Source organism: Oryza glaberrima, chromosome 3 (assembly GCF_000147395.1).
Source record: "Oryza glaberrima chromosome 3, OglaRS2, whole genome shotgun sequence".
Taxonomy (NCBI): Eukaryota; Viridiplantae; Streptophyta; class Magnoliopsida; order Poales; family Poaceae; genus Oryza; species Oryza glaberrima.
In genome coordinates, this window is record NC_068328.1 from 6,326,377 (window position 1) to 6,347,699 (window position 21,323).

Below are 21,323 nucleotides of genomic sequence, written 5' to 3' on the forward strand. Positions count from 1 at the left end.
ATGGCGGGGAGGACCACCTTCGTGTCGGAGCGAGGCGGTGCAGTGAGGCTACTCCTATGTCGGCCAGGGTCCGAGCTGGCCGAGCCGCTGCCGACGGTGGAGGGGACCTGTTCCATGACCTCCCTAGGCGGCCGCAGGGCGTCTGGGCGCGCCACGCCACCACCCCGTCTCCAAGCCGGCTCGCCGCCATCCCCCTCTACGCGGGGCCGACGTCCTAAGAAATGCATGGGAATAAAGGTCAGATTAACCCCAAAAAAAGTAATCCAAAAATGGATTTATCCTAAAGTTTCAGGATATGTCTGCCAAAGATTTTACCCACCCAATAGTAAAATCCAGCAAATAAAGCAAAAACGGCTCCCATAGAAAGTCGCTCCGCTTGAGGCCAGGCCGACGCCGCGCATCAGGACCTCCAGCCACCACTCCGCCTCGAGGCCACGGCGTCGCTTTGCCTTGGGGGAGAGGAAAGGGAAGAGAAAGAGAGAGAATGATGGAGCAGGTGATAAGAAGTGAGGAGAAGGACTGTCGCGCACAGGCACATGAGCATCCGTCACCGGCTGAGTTCCCGCGGCGGGGAGACGGGCAGCGACGATGTCCTTGCAAGTATCCATGAACGACGACAGTTTGCGGCGTCATTCGGAGGCAGGAGAAAAAGAGGGGAAAAAGAGAAAAGAAAGAGAGAAGGAAAACGTGACATTGACATGTGGGTCCCACACGCTGAGTCAGCCAATTGGACCAAGTCAAAGCGCCACATCAGCAAAACCGGCATCCAAAACCGTCGAGGGAGTTAAATTATACCGATTTTAATAGTTAGAGGAGTCATTTTACCTGGTTTTCTAGTTAAAGGGTATGAATTAGATTCAGCATACTTTTAAGGGAGTCAAAGTGGCCTTTTTCCTACCTTCAAAATTCCCAAAAGGGTCGAGGTTGGTGCTGGACAGTTTGGGCCAAAAGGCCGTGTCCCTTCCATCAGGCAGGCTGGCCCAACACCTGGCAAGTGGCAACCCCAACAAACCGGCCTCCACAGTCTGGAGTCTCGAGTATCGACTCGACCGAGGGACCCAAGTGCAAAAAGGGCGCGAGCAAAGAGAGCTCCTCCCCGTCCCGTCCGTCCCGAGCTCCCCCACCACGGCCAGGCCCCCCCCACCACCACCACCGCACGGCCAGGCCACCGTTTCGTAGGATCCGGAGCGCGACAAGGGGGAAAAGCTTCCCTCCACGCACCACCCCACGGCCCTCAAAAACCTACCACCCCACGCTCCCCGGTTCGGTGGTTGCCGCCGCCTGCCACAGCGTCGCATGCCTCGCTCCCTCGCCGGCGACCTCACCGATCCGGAGATGGCGCAGCCGTACATGAAGAAGGATGACGACGACGAGGACGGTTAGTCCCCTCTCCCCCCTCCTAATTCTCCTCCTGTTGGCTTTCTCCCGGCCGCGCTGCGATCTGGGAGCCGCTGGCCCAGCGGCGGAGATGCCGGATCTGGCGGGATCTCGCGGTGGATCTCGACCTCGTGTGCATGTCCGCCCCCGAGAGTTTGTGGTGGTGGTTGTGCGAGTTTCCTGTTTGAATGTTTGATGCTCTCCGCTGGTCAGAGTGGCCTTCTGTTTTGCGACTTGGCGTGCTTTGGCCCTGAGAATTTGTAGTGGGAGAGCTTGGGTTTACCTGGATCTGGAGTGCGCTTGATCACTCCTCTGAGGCATCACAGGCGTTCGGTTCCGACGCACTTCGTTTTTTTTTTATGTTCATCCTCTAATTATCAGTCGGCTAGGCCCATTGGTGATCCAATAGTGAGATGAGATTCAGTTGCGCCCGTGTGCTGGAACCATTTCGTTTCACTTTCCATTGGAGATTCGCACGTCTAATTTGCATATAGGAGTAGATCCGTTCCTTAGGCTGTGTTTAGTTCCACTGGCAAAAAAATTTGCCGGGTCACATCGGATATATGGACACACATTTGAAGTATTAAACGTAGACTAATAGCAAACCAAATTACATAATCCGCATGTAAACTGCGAGACGAATTTATTAAGCCTAATTAATCCATCATTAGCAAATGTTTACTGTAGCACCACATTGTCAGATCATGGCGCAATTAGGCTTGAAAAATTCGTCTCGCAATTTACACGCAAACTGTGTAATTAGTTTTTTTTATCAATATTTAATACTCCATACATGTGTTCAAACGTTTGATGTGACGGGGCAAAAAAATTTGCCGGTGGATCTAAACACCCCCTTAGTCTATATGGGTGTTCGGCCAATTTGTATGATCCAAATATGGTAAGGTTTTTGGTGCGCAATGCAAGCTGGTTACATGCGGTGTTTACCTTAACGTCAGAGCATTTCATTTTGATATTGCAGTTTGATCTTTTATAGAGAGTGTCCTATCTCTTGTTTTTAGATTGAATTCAGTCAGTGTAGTAAAATGCTTTCAAGTTATTACCTGTTTATTAACCCATGGATGCTTTTACAGTTGAGTACTCGCCATTTTATGGGATTGAGAAGGGAGCCGTTCTGCAGGAGGCAAGGGCTTTCCATGATCCGCAGCTTGATGCCAGGAAGTGCTCGCAAGTAAGTGTTTCTTGCATGACCTCTCTCATTTTCATATCAGTTCTGAGTATTGTGTTCAGATGTATGTTTCACCCTCTTGTTATTCATTATTATGGCTTTGCTCTTTGTTTGATGTGTCTTGGAATTTCTCAGGTCATCACTAAGCTATTGTATTTACTCAACCAAGGGGAGACATTCACAAAGGTAGGATACTACATCTCGTGCAACCAAACTTGCCTTATGCCCTCAATGCCCTGATGGATTTGCTTCTGATGTAGGTTGAGGCCACAGAAGTTTTCTTTGCAGTAACAAAGCTGTTCCAGTCCAAGGATGCTGGTCTTAGGCGGCTGGTGTATTTAATGATCAAAGAGCTTTCACCATCATCAGATGAGGTCAAAGGAAACTGTTTTTAGATCCATGAATTATAACTTGTTTCTTGTATTGTCATTCTAAATTGTTTGAATTTTACACAACAGGTTATCATAGTCACAAGCTCATTAATGAAAGATATGAACAGCAAGACGGATATGTACCGTGCCAATGCTATCAGAGTTCTTTGTAGAATAATTGATGGCACCCTCCTTACTCAAATTGAGAGATATTTGAAACAAGCTATAGTTGATAAGAATCCTGTGGTTGCTAGTGCTGCTCTTGTTAGTGGCATCCATCTGCTTCAGGTACACTTCTATAGTTCTATACGAAAAAAAAACATAATTCTTTTCGGAAGTCAAAAACTGTACTTATTATATGCAGGCAAATCCAGAAATCGTGAAAAGATGGAGCAACGAAGTGCAGGAAGCTGTTCAATCAAGATTTGCACTTGTGCAATTTCATGGCCTAGCTCTTCTTCACCAGGTTTGTATTTTGTTTCATCGATCAATGCCCAACTAAACTTAGACTAATAGCAAAGCAAAGACAGGTATTGAACATGAAGGTGAGATAGATTATAATGCCTATGTTATGGTATATCTTGTTGATCCGGTGAATGGAACTTCTGAGTTGTACCTGGGCATTACCAAAGAAGCCGGCAGCAGTTCTGTGCCTAATAATATAGGTTGCACGTTGTGTTTTACTAGCTTTTGACGAAAAAATGAAAAGCATGACAAACTCTGATTAATCCTGGCCCTTTGAAGAACACTTTGGCTGCATGATCTCATTTGAGGGAGATAGATTTTAACCACTTAATGGGATTCCATCCTACTTCTTAATGCCCTTGGGTTGTGTCATGGCACATTTTGAGATCTGTGCATGGATTTTTCGTAGCTATATATTTTTTGTGCACGGATCTCAAAGACATTCGGATGATCGGTGGTGGTACAGGGGAGCATCTGTGTTAAAAGTATTTTTCATCATTTGACTAAATGATGGAACTGTGGAATATCAATCTTTTACTTAATATATTGTAGCTTTTCATAGTTTACTCTTTAAATTTTCTAGGAGGACATCTTTCTTTATTGAAAGTTAGAATATCTACCTGAATCATTTTGTGTGCCCTGTTTCACTTGATAGCTTATGGATTCAGTTCAGGAGGCCATTGTCAGGCCACAGGTCATATGCTTTGCAGTTTACTGTTTTGGAATAGTCCATGGTTAGTTTATCAGTGCCGACGATGAACTTATACACCAGATGTCAATGTCTTGATATCTCAGAATGAAACTATTTAGGTCAAACACTTTTACCAAAGTAAAGCTTTTCTGAACTAAGGTATGACTAGCCAATTTTCAGTTGCTTCAGTCCATTTTGCACTAGTTTTAGTCATATGCTATGCTGGGTTAACATCTTCAAATATCACTGACCTCCACTTTACTTAATCTTAAAATAACTGTAATTATGTAGAAATTGATTTATTTTTGTGCATTTGGTATGCAAAAGGAATAGTATGGTATAAGGTGTCCTAGCCTGAGACACATGATGAGTTGATGCTCTGTTAATTTTGTCTCCCAACTTTCAGATCAGACAGAATGATCGTTTAGCTATTAGCAAGATGGTTTCTGGCTTGACTAGGGGGTCTGTCCGCTCACCTCTTGCACAATGTCTTCTGATTCGTTACACGAGCCAGGTAAGCTACATATACCTCTACTGAAGCTTAAAACCTAGCAAAAGTAAATTGCTGAACATTGGAAGGGTGATTTACCAGGTAATACGCGAGTCAAGCATGAACACACAAACCAGTGATCGCCCATTTTTTGATTATCTGGAATCATGTTTGAGACATAAATCAGAAATGGTGATTCTAGAGGCTGCACGGAAAATAGCAGAGATGGATGTGACAAGTCGTGAATTAGCACCAGCGATTACTGTGTTACAGTTATTTTTGAGTTCATCCAAACCTGTCCTTCGATTTGCTGCTGTCCGGACACTCAACAAGGTTATCCCTGCATGATGTTTAATCTTTGACATTTAAATTTTCTCAGCTTATGTCTATATCTTGATTTGCCTGTTATCTCGCAGGTTGCTATGACACGCCCTTTGGCAGTGACAAACTGCAATGTGGACTTGGAAAGTCTGATGTCGGACCAGAATAGGAGTATAGCAACCCTGGCAATCACTACACTTCTTAAAACAGGCAATGAATCTAGCGTAGACCGCCTCATGAAACAAATTACCAATTTCATGTCAGACATAGCAGATGAATTCAAGATAGTTGTTGTTGAAGCTATACGATCTCTATGCCTTAAGTTTCCCCTGAAGTATCGTTCAATGTATGTAAATCTTAATTCGGTGTTGATGACATTTACATTCTTTTAGTGCCGTATGTTTTGACTATCAGTTGCATTTGGTGTCCAATGCTCTTCATTTTTTTTTCTTCTATAGGATGAACTTCTTGAGTAACAGTTTGAGAGAAGAAGGGGGCTTTGAGTACAAAAAGGCCATCGTTGATTCCATAGTAACTCTTATCAGTGAGATACCAGATGCTAAAGAAATTGGTCTTTTGTATCTCTGTGAGTTCATTGAAGACTGTGAGTTCACCTATCTTTCCAGTCAGGTAATTACATTAGCTATTTGCTGTTGATTAAGTAACAACTGGTTAACTTCCATCCTTCCAGCTGCCTATGAATTATCAGGTAGTATTACTTGATATAGTGAAAAATGCTGATGCAATGGTAAAAAAAGAATGGGGACATAACAAACTGACGACCTGGGGACATAACAAACTGACGACCTTTCTATAGATAAAAAGAACTGTTGAGAATGTTCATAATCAATCTTTTCCAATTGGTAGTTCCTTGCCTAGCTCTTGTTTTTCAACATTTGAACAGAGAATCAATCCTCTCTATTTGTTAGATATTGCATCTTTTGGGAAATGAAGGACCAAGGACATCAGATCCAAGCAGATATATACGCTACATCTACAACCGTGTGATACTGGAAAATGCCACTGTCCGTGCTAGTGCTGTCAGTACATTGGCAAAGTTTGGTGCCTTAGTTGATGCCTTGAAGGTAGGATAAATCATATATCATGTGCTCTAATTTATAGACCACTTTTGTGTATTCTTAGCTCATTTGAGATCTTGCTTTTCTTTTTCTTTTTCAGCCTAGGATCTTTGTTCTTTTGCGTCGTTGCCTGTTTGACACCGATGATGAGGTAAATAGCCAACCGACATGATTATTATCATTTCCTTTTTGTGACATGCATATCTTGAAGTATGTTTTTATCAGTTACAATTCTTATTTTTAAGGCCACCTATTGTAAGATGCCAACTTGGCATTTAGAAACAACATTGGTGTATGGTGTCTCTCCTCTCTGGGCAATAACAAGTCTTATTGGTCTTTGTCATAGGTTCGTGACCGTGCTACACTTTATCTCCAAACTCTTGATGGTGAAGTTGCTGTTGGTAGCACTGAGAAGGATGTTAAGGAGTTCCTATTTGGATCATTTGATGTGCCACTTGCCAACTTGGAAGCAAGTCTTAAAACCTATGTATGTTTTACAATGAGCATTTTATGTTTTAAGCAACTGCCATGCCCTATGGTATACTAACATCTTCAAACTTAAGGAACCCTCTGAGGAGCCTTTTGATATTTCTTTGGTGTCGAGAGAAGTCAAATCACAACCACTTCAAGAGAAAAAGGCCCCAGGAAAGAAGCCACCTGCTGGTGCTCCTGCTCCTGCACCTGTTCCAGCTGTTGATGCTTATCAGAAGATTCTCTCGTCCATTCCTGAGTTCTCTGGGTTTGGAAGGCTCTTCAAGGTCTGTAGCTTCTATACCATTAATGATTTTGATTGAGTACACATGCTAAACCCCTCTCTTTTTCCCCAGTCCTCAGAACCTGTGGAGCTGACAGAGGCGGAGACTGAATATGCGATTAATGTGGTTAAGCACATATACAGTAGCCATGTTGTGTTGCAGTACAACTGTACAAACACTATACCCGAACAACTGCTAGAAAATGTAAGCAGCAAACAATTAAGTACAATTAAATATGTTCTTGGAAGCACAGCTGTCAACTCACACTGAAGATTTTTTTTCATATATGTATGTTGATTCTTGTAGGTGACTGTTTATGTTGATGCCACTGATGCTGAGGAATTTTCAGAAGTTTGTTCAAAGCCACTTAGAAGTTTGCCTTATGATTCACCTGGGCAAATTTTTGTTGCTTTTGAAAAGCCAGAACATGTTCCTGCTACTGGGAAATTTTCAAATGTGCTGAAGTTTGTTGTTAAAGAGGTAAATGTTTCCTTCTGCTGTTGGATCCTGATATGACCGACAGTAATATCCTTTGTTATACTAATTCAAGTATGACTGTTCTATATCATATGCTTTGGATATACTTTGTATTGTCTGTCTATGCCCGTACGTGTTATGGTTGTTGGTACTGAAAGTGAATTTCATCTTTGTTAAAGTCTTTTGATCTCATATAAAACTATGTTTTCACCTTTAGTGAGTTTCGGATCCTTCATAAGAGTCCTGCTCCCTTGTTCATAGAACTATGGCATTCTAAATCAAATTAAGAATATAGTAATAAAAATATGTTCTATGGTTTAAATTGTTATAAGCCATTTTGTTCTAATTAAATTGAGGCATCAACACGTACCTTGTACTGGGGTAATCATTCTCTATTTAAGTTGTTCCATGGCTATTTCTTTTTCTTAGAACAATGACTAATCCTGCCAATTCTCAGGTTGACACATCTACAGGGGAAGTTGATGAGGATGGTGTGGAGGATGAATACCAGATCGAAGACCTGGAAATTGTTTCGGCTGATTACATGCTGAGGGTTGCAGTCTCCAACTTCAGGAATGCCTGGGAAAATATGGACCCAGAAAGTGAGCGTGTCGATGAGTATGGACTTGGTGTTAGAGAGAGCTTGGCTGAGGCTGTGAGTGCTGTCATTAGTATCCTTGGTATGCAGCCTTGTGAGGTCAGTTTCCACTTCTGTTCCTATTCATCGTAATTGGCCCTACATCATTTGGTTTTTGAGAAATTTAAATTCATTTGGTTTTTGAGAAATTTAAATGTCGCTAAATCCTTGCGCATGTTTGGCAGGGCACTGAGGCTGTACCAAAGAATGCAAGATCGCACACTTGCCTGCTGTCTGGTGTGTTCATCGGCGACGCCAAGGTTCTTGTCAGGCTATCGTTTGGACTGAGCGGGCCCAAGGATGTGGCGATGAAGCTTGCCGTCAGGTCAGATGATCCCGAAGTCAGTGACAAGATCCACGAGATTGTTGCCAGCGGCTAAAGCGGGGCGCCCTGCCCCTGATATAAAATGATGTAGAGCCGGTAGATAGTCTTTTTCACCTTTCGTGATAAAATAGTTATACTACACCTGTTGATGCCTCACTTTTTACAGACAACACTCCTGCCTCGTGCGTATTATTGCTCAGGTAGTGTATTAGTGTATCAGATCATGTCCCCTTGTGCAGTTGTGTTCACCGCTCGGTTTGATTTTTTGTTTCTTTTCTTTGGACACTTTGTTTACTTAATGTGGATATAGTTCATTGGTGAACCGTGAACATGCTGCGAATCCTGTGACCTGTGAGCTGTCACACTAACAGTAACAAGTTAGTTCTCGTATGCTCACGGAAAACCACTAAATAAAGTGTTGATTAGTTTGAGCTAATTTGCTAACTTGGGAGTTATGTGCGATTTGTCAAGAAGTTCTGCAGGTCCCGTATAGTTTTGAGTTAAGTCTGCTAACTTATCATAAAGACATGTAGATCCCCTAAAAGAAACATAGAAAAATAGACAAATAGAAAAAATAGAAAAAATAGAAAAAATAGAAAAAAAAATTCCATTGCCGGGATTGAACCCGGGTCGCCTGGGTGAAAGCCAGGTATCCTAACCGGACTAGACGACAATGGATAAGTGACATATGTGTACAGTGCAATTTATTTGTTCTCACTATACGACAATGGATTGGTCTAAATTTTCCAGTATTTCTATATAAAATTTACTTTAAAATATCAAATAAATATATTTCTCAAATTTGTAATAATTAAAACCAATTAATCATGCTCTAATGGTTTACTCGTTTTGCATGCCCTTACTTTACATCTTCATCTGTCTCAAACACCACCAGCAACCGTTATAATGTGTTAGTTCAGCTGACACATAGCACACTTGGTAAAATGCACTCTAACCGATGAAACTGGTTTTGGAAGTTTACCACAGATTATACCATATTTTGAAATTGATGAAAAAAAAACATACTATCTATCTATAACTCCGTCGATTGAAATACCATGCTATGTGTGTAGAGCCACCTCTTGAGCTAATTAGACAGTTGTTCGGGTTCTATCAATGGCATCTCCATTACAATTACAAAGCCGACCACTCAAATGTATGAAACTAGTGAGTAACCCGCGCATTACCGCGACACTTTTATATGATAAAAGAAAACTTTAGACGCAACATATATCTAGCCAGTTGTATACCTACATTAGCACTATTGTAAATTTATCCATTACTTCAAGCATCGGGTACACTTGATTGTTGTGATTTAAATACACCTTGCAACTATTAAAAAAATTACAAAAATTCAATAATAAATAGCAAGATTGGAGTTACGCATTTTCTGATGCTTGCTTCAACTGAGTCAGGTCGTTGGAAAGGAAGATTGTTCGTTCATCCATGCTAGCGAACTTAATTGTGCTGACATGCATCATTCCGATGCAAACAAAGATATAGGCCTGCTATGAAATAGCAAGTAAATTTTAATTAGTACCCGAGAATAAACTTCAAGAATCATTGCTGTATGAATGAATATCATAGAAAAATAGTGGTCGTATAGGGAGCTTAGTTGCTCATTGCCATAAAGCAACATCAACAGGATCAATGTCCATATAAGCAGTAGAAAAAGGGAAGAGCTTCAGATCATCACGGTGAGCGAAAACAGATAAACAAAGAACACATGAGAAAGAAAGAAAATAGTAACGTGAATATTTATAAGTAAAACAAAAATAATAATTTAAATTGTAGGCCGAGGAAAGGAACACACCACAAACCTTGAAGGAATGACTATAGCATAGCATTGACAGCATAAGACATCAAGAAAACCATCAGTAATTTGAAGAGATCACAGCCATTGCATCCACTGGTTTCACAAAGAATCTGTTATGATCCTATACGATGGCTAAGACATGCCATTGTGGAGAGGCATATAAATAGTGAGGTGAAAGGGTAGGTGAAAGGAAAGGAGTCAAGAAATGCAATCGATAAATATATGCATGTAACTGTTTAGTTTATTGGTGGTGAAGCATCTAGGCCCCCGGTGTTAATTTTGGTAATTAATGACAAGCGCTAATTGTGGACTAACCGTTGTCTTTGAGCTATACATTTTAAGTTAGGTCCACGTCATATGTGCGCATGGATGATTATCGATGGATTAAAATTGACGGCGCAAAGCAAAGGGAAAGAAGACGGTAAAACTAGCACTTTAATTTAGAATTGATCGAGGTGTAGGGCGATCAAATTTGCTAGTTTATTTTTAGTTTCGCCGTACTATTAAGAGGGGTAATGACCTAGCAAAGAGATGATTTTAATTGCCATATTAGGTCATTATGCATTTAAACTTGTGCTCACATTTCACACACACACTTCACTGGGTTCGGCCTGACCAGGGGCAGTCAGACCGGCCACATAGTGGCGGTCTGACCGGCGTGCCCTGGCTGGTTTGACCGGCCGCAAGAAGACGGTCTGACCGGCGCATAAGGACGGTCTGACCGGCGGCGCATAAGGACGGTCTGCTCGGGATGGCCGATACAGAGCCGACGGAGCCGTATTCGGTCAGACCGAGCCGATGGCGGTCTGACCGAGCCGAGGCCGGTCTGACCGGCCACCCCATATCGGTCTGACCGACCAGGCCGATGGGGCCCTCTGACAGGGCTACAACGGCTAGTTTTTTAGCTGTTGCAGAGTAGCACGGTCTGACCGGCCACATACCTCCGGTCAGACCGGCAGAGCACAGAGTTGGGGGATTTCGTCCCCGATAGCTAGTTTTGGTGGGTGGGAGTATAAATAATCCCCCACCAGCAGCAAGGGGGCTCTCTTGGCACCTAATTCAATTGCATACACCCCTTGCACTTCTCTCACACTCACTTGAGCTTTGTGTTCATCCATCTAGTGTGTTAGAGGGTTGTTTAGCCAAGAGTCAAATGCATTTGCTTCCATTATAGAGCTAGTGTTGCACTTGATCATCTCCACGCCGGGTCATTGCTTGTTACTCTTGGAGGTTGCCGCCTCCTAGACGGCTTGTGGAGGAGTTGCCCAGTGACCTCTCTGAGAAGATTGTGGAGGAGGCCCGGCGCCGGTTTGTGAGTGGTTTGGAGTTCACCACCTTCGGAGTGAAGGAAGAACTACTCTAGTGATCGAGGCTTGGGTAGTCCTCTCCGTGGGCCAGCTCCCGCCTTGCCCACCCCTTGACGAAGGGGGCGTGCGGTGGCTTCGTGGTTGAGCGGTGGAGTTGGGCTCGCCTCAACAGGGAGTAGGAAACCGGCGAGTTTCCGAACCTCGATAAAAAATCTCTTGTCTCCTTGTCTCATTTGATTGTCGCATTTACATTTGTGCAATTTACATTTCTAGAGACATACTTGAGATCATTTCACCCAAGGATTGCAAAACTTTTGACATAGGAGTGTGATTTACTTTTGTAGTGCCCGTTCCGTCTTGGCGCCTAGCGGGAAAACTAGCTCTTAAAAATCCTATTTGCGAAATCCGTTTCTTTGCTTGTTGTCTAAGTGCCCGTGCCATCTCAGGTCTCAAGTCCCCGATCCATCGTCGAGTTCAATCCCGAATCCAAATCCTTCCCAAATCAAATCCCTCCGCAAAAGTCTATTTTGCCTCCCTAGGGTTCGATGGGCCGAATCCCTCTCGGCCCATCTCCCCCTCCCTCCCCGGCTCGCTCTCTCTCTCTCTCTCTCTCTCTCTCTCCCTCTCCCCCGCTCTGCCCGAGCGCTGCTCGCGCGAGCGCGCGAGCCGCGCCGAGCCCTCCCTCCTGCCCCGCTGCCATTCCCGCCGACGCCGCTCAAATCCCCGCGCCGCCCGTTGCTTCCCGCGCGCGCGCGCCGTGGTGGCCGACCGCCTGGTCGCCGCCGCCGTCAGCCTCTGCCACGCCTGCCGCCCGTGTCGCCGCTCCGCTCCAAGCCGCCTCCGCCGTCACCGCCGTCGTCATCGACTCGGCCCCGCTTCTCCCCGCGCGTGCTTCCAAAGGATGGAGGCAGAGCTCCTCCTCATCGCCCTCTCTCCTTCCTCCGTTTTCCGAAGAGGAAAGGGGCAAGCCCCCTTTCTCCCTTCCTTTTTCCCTTTTCCCTTCCCCGCCGGCGTCATCCTCCCTGTCGCCGTTTTGGCCGCTAGCCGGAGCTTCAGCCCGCTGGCTCGACCGCCTAAAGTCGGTTCCTCCCTCCCAAACCGACATTGCCGCCCTATAAACCCGAGCCCTCCCCAAACCAATCTTCCCCGTTTTCGCCCTCGCCATTGCCGCGCCCTGCCCTGTTCGCCTCCGCCGTTCGTCGCCAAGGCGCCGGGAGAGCCGGTGCGTGCGAAGGACGCGGAAGAGGACTCCGGGCGCGCCCTCTTCTTCCTCTTCCCCGGCCCGAGGCCGGAGAGATCGTTCCCGTGCCGTCGGCCTCCCGTCACCGCGCCCTTCTCCGCACGGTAGTGTCGCCCTCCGTTCTCCCTCCTCGTTCCATCTCCTCCCCTTAGACTCGGGTAGTCGCACGAGTAGCCTCCCCGTAGCTAGCTGGCGCCGCCCCGACCGTTGCCGCCGCCCGCCGTGTGCTCGCCGCCGTCGCCGCCCGAGCTCGGAAGCGCCGCTCATCGCCGGCCTCGCTCGGCGTAGCTCCGCCCAATCCGACGCTAGCAACGGATTCCCGTAGCCGCGTAGATGCTCTCACCGCCGGGAATCGACCCCTCGAGACCTCATCGCCGTTCCCCCCTTCTCCTGCCGCCGGTTGCCGCCGCCGCAATCCGCCGCCGTCGAGCATCCCCCGGCGAATCCGAGCCGTTGGCTCGTCTCCTCTCGTCCCGTGCAACCTCCCGGTGTGCTCGCTTTCGCCTGTATCGCCGTGGTTCGCTCCGCCGCTCGCCGCCGCCGCCCGCCGTCCGTTTCGGCCGTCGTCGTCGTCTACCTCCCGCCGGCCCGCGTGGCAGCCACGTAGGCGCCACGTCGGCCGCGACCGGGTCAAGCAGACCCCGGTCCGCCGCTTCCCTCCGCCCCCCCTCGCGCGCGCGGTCCACCGCGAGCCGTGAGGCTGCGCGTGGGCCCGCCGCACCACGTCCTCCGCGAACCGCGCGCATGCGCCGCGCCCCCTCCCCAAACCCTAGCACGCCCGCGTGCACCTCGCTCACGGTGAGCCGAGCCGCCGACAAGCGGGTCCCACTGGGGACCACGCGAGGATGGACCCGGCCCACCGGCTCTCTCTCTCCCCTCCCCGCCCGCGCACGCCTTGGGCCGCCCTCTTGGGCCGGCCGGCCCATTAAGCTCGGCCGAGCCGCCCCTTTCTCTCGGGCCGCGCCCTAGCCGCCCGAGGGAAGTCTAATTTCCCTCCCTCTTTCTTTTTCTTTTCTTTTCTTTTTTCAAAAAGGGATTTAATAAATCCTTTTCCTTTAGACAAAAATCCAATAATCTTAGAAATTCAATATCTTCCCAACCGTAAGTCCGTTTGACTCCGTTCAACTTCCAAAATTCCTCAAATCTCGAGATCTATCTAATGGCATGCTTAGAGGTCAATAATAGGGCTTTATTTTCGCCGTTTGTTGAGTTGTCCCGTTTCACGTGTAGTTTCGGAGCCCGAAGACCCGCAGTGCGAGGATTTCGAGGATCAAGCTCAAGATCTCGAGCAAGGCAAGCCACCTTTGAACATCTTGAGCCTATATTTGAACTTAATTAATTTGCTTGCAAAATATTATGCATTGATAGGATTGCACTTGATCTATTTGCCCCGTCTGCAAGGCAGACCGGTGGGCCTACCCAACTTGTTGCATCTGATCCTTCCACTGTTAATTGTTATACCATGTTCCCTTGTAACCACCTAGTTGCGCCCCGATATTCGTGCACTCTGTGCGAGTATCGACGGTCGCCTTCAAACTTAAAATCTGAGTAAGTTCTTGGGTAAAACTTGGGTTTTTACAAAAGACTTGGAAAACCCGACACCTGGGTCGGTGCTTGCGAACTAAATGAATTTCCAAAACCGCGGACCGGGGGACGTACCGGGAGTACGGTTTCCCGCTCTTGCAATTAAGGACCGTTTCCTTGGAATTTCATCCGAACATAAGACAAGTACGACCACATGGGTGGAATGGGACACCCCTGGCTGAGTAATTAGCTAATCGGGGGAGCCTTGATGCCAAGAGACATGTGGATTCGCCGGGGTGGTGTCGGGGAGGACCCCTGGGCTTCCTGGCACAGTATGGTCTGGGACCTAATCTGGTGTTGGTCTGGGACCCCTCTCGTTGGCATATGGTGAACCCGTGTCGGTTTTCGAAATGCCTTGTCATGAAAGCCTTAAGGTCTCTAGTCATGGCCGTTCTGCACGGGCTGGATGATCCGGGTTAGTAATGTCGTGTGGGTAAAGTGTACCCCCTCTGCAGAGGTTATTAAACTGTCCGAACAGCCGTGCCCACGGTCATGGGCGGATGTGAGGTGATTCCTAGCGTAGTTTTGTTTGACTACTGCCTTGTGAAATTTTGCTGTTGTGAAATGGGTTTGATGTTTGGAAAATCTGCGGCTGATGGGACCAGCCAGGCTCGGGTGGCCGTTTGAAAGCTATTGGCCGGGTGCCAATCTTGATCAATTCGAAAGACTGATGCATTGCACAAACTCCGACCGGACGAGACGCACTTTCTCATCCGTGTCGTTTGAGAAGCACTCACTTAGTTGTTTCAGGAAAGAGTTCAAATGAAATCAATTGCAAAAACAACAGCCCTTCTTTGAAGCCTGCATTAAACACTTATTTCCCATGGCTTGCTGAGTACTCTCGTACTCACCCTTGCTCCATATAAATAATCCCCCTCCCCCAGTTGCTGAAGAAGATGAAGCGGATCCCGCTGACGAGGAGTTCCTTCAGGAGCAAGCCGGCTACGATGAGTTTTAGGGTTTCGGCCTAGTTCCCAAGTCGCGCCTGTGATGTGTGGTCCCAGTCTTGGCTTCCGCGTTCCTTTTGTAATGCAGTTGTGAGCTCGGGATCTATCCGCAGCCCAACATGACTGTACCCCTATTCTATAATAAAGAGACCTCTGTTGCTGTGATATTCTGTCTTCCTGTTATACCAGCACTGTTTCCTGGGACTGGTATCAACTAACAGGTTAATTTGGAGCGTCGCGGGCTAGTTCCGCTCGGGACTAGTTCGGGGCGTGACAACTTTCCTAGAGATATAATTGAGCCACTATCACCCTAGGTTTGCAAAACATAACTTAGTTGCTTAGTTAGAGTTCACCCTCACCAAGCCTAGCAACTTAGGTTAGTTTTGATTAGGTGTTATTTAGTTTTAAATCGCCTATTCACCCTCCCCTCTAGTCAACATCTTGATCCTACAAGTGGTATCAGAGCTTGGTCTCTCTTGATTGGGCTTCACCGCCTAGAGAGAAGATGTCGAACGAGGTGAACCATGTAGGGAAGGCTCCCATGTTTAATGGCACAAACTATTCCACTTGGAAAATTAAAATGTCTACTCACCTCAAAGCTATGAGCTTCCATATTTGGAGTATTGTGGATGTAGGCTTTGCTATCACCGGCACACCCTTGACGGAGATTGATCACCGCAACCTCCAACTCAATGCCCAAGCCATGAATGCCTTGTTCAACTCTTTGAGCCAAGAGGAGTTCGATAGAGTGAGCAACCTTGAGACCGCATATGAGATTTGGAACAAGTTGGCGGAGATCCATGAGGGTACAAGTGAGTACAAGGATGCCAAGCTTCATTTCCTCAAGATCCAATATGAGATATTCTCCATGTTGCCTCATGAGAGTGTGAATGACATTTATGGGAGGCTCAATGTCATTGTGAATGATCTCAAGGGGCTTGGGGCAAACTACACCGATCTTGAGGTTGCCCAAAAGATGCTTAGGGCTCTACCGGAGAAGTATGAGACCCTTGTCACCATGCTCATCAACTCCGACATGTCAAGAATGACACCCGCAAGCCTCTTGGGGAAGATTAACACCAATGACATGTACAAGTTGAAGAAGAAGGAGATGGAGGAAGCCTTACCTTCCAAGAAGTGCATTGCTCTCCAAGCCGAAGTTGAAGACAAGAGCAAGAGCAAGGTGAATGAAGTCAATGAGGACTTGGAGGAAGAGATTGTCCTTCTTGCTAGAAGGTTCAATGATCTCTTGGGAAGGAGAAAGGAGAGAGGAAGGGGCTCCAACTCCAATAGGAGAAGAAATAGAAGACCCAACAAGACTCTCTCCAACTTGAGGTGCTTTGAGTGTGGTGAGAAGGGACACTTTGCTTCCAAGTGCCCTTCCAAGGATGATGATGGAGACAAGTCATCCAAGAAGAAGAGTGGAGGCTACAAGCTCATGAAGAAGCTCAAGAAGGAAGGGAAGAAGATTGAGGCCTTCATCGGGGAATGGGACTCAAATGAGGAGAGCTCTACCTCATCCGGATCCGAGGAAGAAGGTTGTGATGATGCAAGCTCCAAGAAGAAGAAGATGGCCGTTGTTGCCATCAAGGAGGCTCCATCACTCTTCGCTCCACTTTGTCTCATGGCAAAGGGCCCCTCTAAGGTAACATCTCTTAGTGATAGTGAGAGTGATGATGATTGTGATGATGTTTCCTATGATGAGCTTGTGAGTATGTTTGAGGAGCTCCATGCTTATAGTGAGAAGGAGATTGTCAAGTTCAAGACCCTAAAGAAGGATCATGCTTCTTTGGAGGTCTTGTATGAGGAGCTAATGACTTCTCATGAGAGACTCACCATTTCTCATGAGAAGCTTAAGGAAGCTTATAACAACTTCCTTTCCACTACTCAACATGGAGCTCTCATTGATGTTGGAATATCTTGTGATTTGCTTGATGATAGTGCTACTTGCCATATTGCTCATGTTGCATCATCTAGCATTTCTACCTCTTGTGATGATCTTATGGATATGCCTAGCTCTAACTCTAGCTCTTGCGTTTCTATTTGTGATGCCTCACTTGTTATTGAGAACAATGAGCTTAAGGAGCAAGTGGCTAAGCTCAACAAGAGTTTGGAGAGATGCTTCAAGGGTAAGAACACTCTTGACAAGATTTTGAGTGAGCAACGATGCATCCTTAACAAGGAGGGACTTGGATTCATTCCAAAGAAGGGTAAGAAACCTTCTCACCGTGCCACTCGTTTTGTCAAGAGCAATGGTAAGTATTGCTCCAAGTGTCGTGAGGTTGGGCATTTGGTGAGTGATTGCCCCGATGGTAAGCCTCCTAAGACATGCATGTTTGATTCTCATTATATGCTTAGGAAGGCTTATGATGGTAGCATTGTTGCTAGATATGTGGGTTCCCCTATACTCGGTGGTAAAAAGAATGCCATTTGGGTGCCCAAAGCTTTGGTCTCTAACCTCCAAGGACCCAAACAAGTTTGGGTACCTAAAAGAGCTTGATCTTCTTTTGTAGGTGAACTACCGCACCGGTGGGAGCCATTGGGTGCTTGATAGTGGATGCACTCAACACATGACCGGTGATAGGGCTATGTTCACCACATTTGAAGTAGGAGGGAACGAACAAGAGAAAGTGACATTTGGAGACAATAGCAAAGGAAAGGTAATTGGGTTAGGTAAAATTGCTATCTGCAATGATTTGTCAATTGATAATGTCTCTCTTGTTAAATCTCTAAATTTCAATTTGCTTTCAGTTACTCAAATTTGTGATCTTGGCTTGTCATGTGCTTTCTTCCCACAAGAGGTTATTGTTTCTAGCCTTCTTGACAAGTCTTGTGTGTTCAAAGGTTTTAGATATGGAAATCTTTATTTGGTTGATTTTAATTCTAGTGAAGCAAATTTGAAAACTTGTTTAGTTGCAAAAACTTCATTGGGTTGGCTTTGGCATAGGAGGCTAGCCCATGTTGGCATGAATCAATTAAGCAAACTTTCAAAACATGATCTAGTTGTGGGCTTGAAAGATGTGAAGTTTGAGAAAGATAAGCTTTGTAGTGCTTGTCAAGCCGGCAAGCAAGTTGCATGTTCTCATCCTACTAAGAGTATCATGTCCACATCTAGACCATTGGAGCTCTTGCATATGGATTTGTTTGGCACAACAACCTATAAGAGCATTGGTGGTAATAGTCATTGTCTTGTGATTATTGATGACTATTCTCGCTATACCTGGGTGTTCTTTTTGCATGATAAGTTTATTGTTGCCGAACTTTTCAAAAAGTTTGCAAAAAGGGCCCAAAATGAATTTAATTGCACTCTTGTGAAAATTAGAGGTGACAATGGTTCCGAGTTTAAGAATACCAATATCGAGGACTATTGTGATGATCTTGGTATTAAACACGAACTTTCCGCTACCTACTCACCTCAACAAAATGGTGTAATGGAGATGAAAAATCGTACATTGATTGAGATGGCAAGGACTATGCTTGATGAATATGGTGTTTCCGACTCCTTTTGGGCGGAAGAAACAAGGTGTGGACTTTGGTTGAAAGACCTAGAGACCACAATGTCATAGGGACAAAGTGGGTCTTTAGGAACAAACAAGATGAGAACGGGTTGGTGGTGAGAAACAAGGCAAGATTGGTAGCGCAAGGTTTCACACAAGTTGAAGGTTTGGACTTTGGTGAAACTTTTGCCCCCGTGGGAAGACTTGAGGCTATTCGTATCCTTCTTGCATTTGCATCATGCTTTGATATAAAACTATTTCAAATGAATGTGAAAAGTGCTTTTCTAAATAGTGAAATTGCCGAACTTGTCTTTGTTTAACAACCTCCCGGTTTTGAAGATCCTAAATATCCTAACCATGTTTACAAACTCTCAAAAGCTCTTTATGGTTTAAAACAAGCTCCTAGAGCTTGGTATGAAAGGTTGAGAGATTTTCTTTTGTCAAAGGATTTCAAAATTGGAAAAGTTGACACCACCATTTTCACAAAAATCATTGGTGATGATTTCCGTGTGTCAAATTTATGATGATGACATCATATTCGGTTCTACTAATGAGGTATTTTGCAAGGAATTTGGTGATATGATGTTTAGGGAATTTGAGACGTCCATGATTGGAGAGTTGAGCTTCTTCCTTGGACTTCAAATCAAGCAACTCAAGGATGGGACGTTCGTGAGCCAAACTAAGTACATCAAGGATCTACTCAAGAGATTTGGCTTGGAGGATGCGAAGCCCATCAAGACACCTATGGCAACCAACGGGCATCTCGACCTTGATGAGGGAGGTAAACCGATAGATTTAAAGCTTTATCGTTCCATGATTGGTAGCTTGCTTTACCTTACTGCATCTAGACCGGATATCATGTTTAGTGTTTGCATGTGTGCACGGTTTCAAGCCGCTCCTAAGGAGTGTCACTTAGTGGCCGTGAAAAGGATTCTAAGATATTTAAAGCATTCCTCAACTATTGGCTTGTGGTACCCAAAAGGTGCTGAATTTAAGCTTGTTGGCTATTCCGATTCGGATTATGTCGGTTGCAAAGTGGATAGAAAGAGCACATCCAGTAGTTACCAAATGCTTGGTAGATCCCTTGTGTCATGATCATCCAAGAAACAAAACTCCGTAGCCCTCTCTACCACCGAGGCGGAATATGTTTCGGCGGGTAGTTGTTGTGCCCAATTGCTTTGGATGAAACAAACCTTGTTGGACTATGGCATATCCTTCACCAAAACCCCACTCCTATGTGACAATGATAATGCCATAAAGATAGCCAACAACCCGGTCCAACATTCTAGAACCAAGCATATTGACATTCACCATCACTTTCTAAGAGACCATGTTGCCAAGTGTGACATAGTCATTAGCCACATAAGAACCGTGGACCAACTAGCCGACATCTTTACCAAGCCTCTTGATGAAACCCGCTTTTGCAAGTTGAGGAATGAGTTAAATGTCATAGATTCCTCTAATGTGGCTTAAGATGGTGCACCATGGTTGCTTCCTTTGCATATTGTATATTTGCTCCTATTTGCTCTTATGCTTTGGATTTATTGCCATTTGGTTCTTCATTGCGAAAATGGAGCATATCACATTAAGGGGGAGTTTTGCACTCTTGCATGTGCTCTACTTCCTTTTATATGTAAGCAAATCAACTAGTGGTGCTAGTAGTATTTTCAAAATGCCCAAGTCAACATAAGTCAAAACTTTTGTAAAATCAATGTAATTTGAAAACTATCTCTTGGAAAATGTTTCACAAGGTTCCCTATATGTTTTCCAACTCTCACTTTGCAAGAAAAATGATTTTTGAATGAAAATGCCATTTTGGCCTTCTTTTGAAGAATCTAAGAATCTTGTTTTTGGCCAAAATGAGATTAAACCCCAGAACGAGATTGAGAAGGAATTTGAGAAAAGTTTCAAAACAAAGTTGGTAGTGAAGAAGATTTGAAATGTTTTTGGTATTCAAATCATATTCAAAAACCAAATATTTCAAAAGTTGTTTGAAAATCAAATTCGCCCAAAAACCCCTATAGACCATAAATGGTCACCTCGTAGCACTCAAGTGAGTTTTGTTGCAAATCTTCATAAATTTCAAATATTATGAATGGTTGGCAATATTTCAACTCACACATTTCAAAATTGCTCCAAAAATCAAATTTTTGTTGAATTTTATTGTGTGGGGGTAGCCGAACTGTGCAAGGGCTGTGCACAGTCGGCTGAGGGCCAGGCGGTCTGACCGGCGCTATATGCGCAGTCTGACCGGTCTGGTGGCGGCGGTCTGACCGGCCCCTAGGGCCCAGTCTGACCGGCCGCACCCCGGCGGTCTGACCGGCCGTGTATAGCCGGTCTGACCGGCCGGGGATGGTGGGCTCGGGAATCTTCCCTTTTCTTCTCTCTTCTTCCCCTACCCGACTCCATCTCCTCCCATTCATCCTTCTTCTTCTCCAACTCGAAATTTCTTCTCATCTCTCCTCTCCCAAACCCTAGTCACCTCCCTCCACCAAATCCATCCGGTTCAACCGTCAAAATCACTCCGGTCACACCGTAAGTGATTCTCCTCCGCTTCCTCTCTCTATTCCATGGATTGATTTGAGTTTTTATTGAGTTTGTGATCCATGGCATGGAACCCTAGGTGAAGGAAGAGGTGTTCTTCGATTTGCACCAATAGAGGGTAGTTTCTTGGTGTGATTCAACTCCTTCAACTGGTAAATCACTCTCTCTCTTGTGCATTGCTCTCAAATCGGTCTAATTTAATCTCTAGGGTTAA

General features: G+C 45.4%; 1 protein-coding gene across 1 annotated transcript; it reads left to right on the forward strand.

Annotated features, from left to right (window-relative positions):
* The first annotated feature begins 1,088 nt into the window (after positions 1-1,088).
* Positions 1,089-8,610, forward strand: LOC127768829 (coatomer subunit gamma-1). The gene is made up of 18 exons (XM_052294483.1): positions 1,089-1,378; positions 2,469-2,566; positions 2,699-2,749; positions 2,824-2,937; positions 3,022-3,222; positions 3,299-3,400; positions 4,497-4,604; positions 4,683-4,913; positions 4,997-5,247; positions 5,360-5,531; positions 5,831-5,986; positions 6,081-6,131; positions 6,327-6,467; positions 6,544-6,738; positions 6,808-6,939; positions 7,042-7,215; positions 7,670-7,909; positions 8,035-8,610. The coding sequence occupies exons 1-18, from the start codon at positions 1,297-1,299 to the stop codon at positions 8,227-8,229; spliced, it is 2,694 nt and encodes an 897-aa protein (XP_052150443.1). The 5' UTR covers positions 1,089-1,296; the 3' UTR covers positions 8,230-8,610.
* The last annotated feature ends 12,713 nt before the right edge of the window (positions 8,611-21,323 follow it).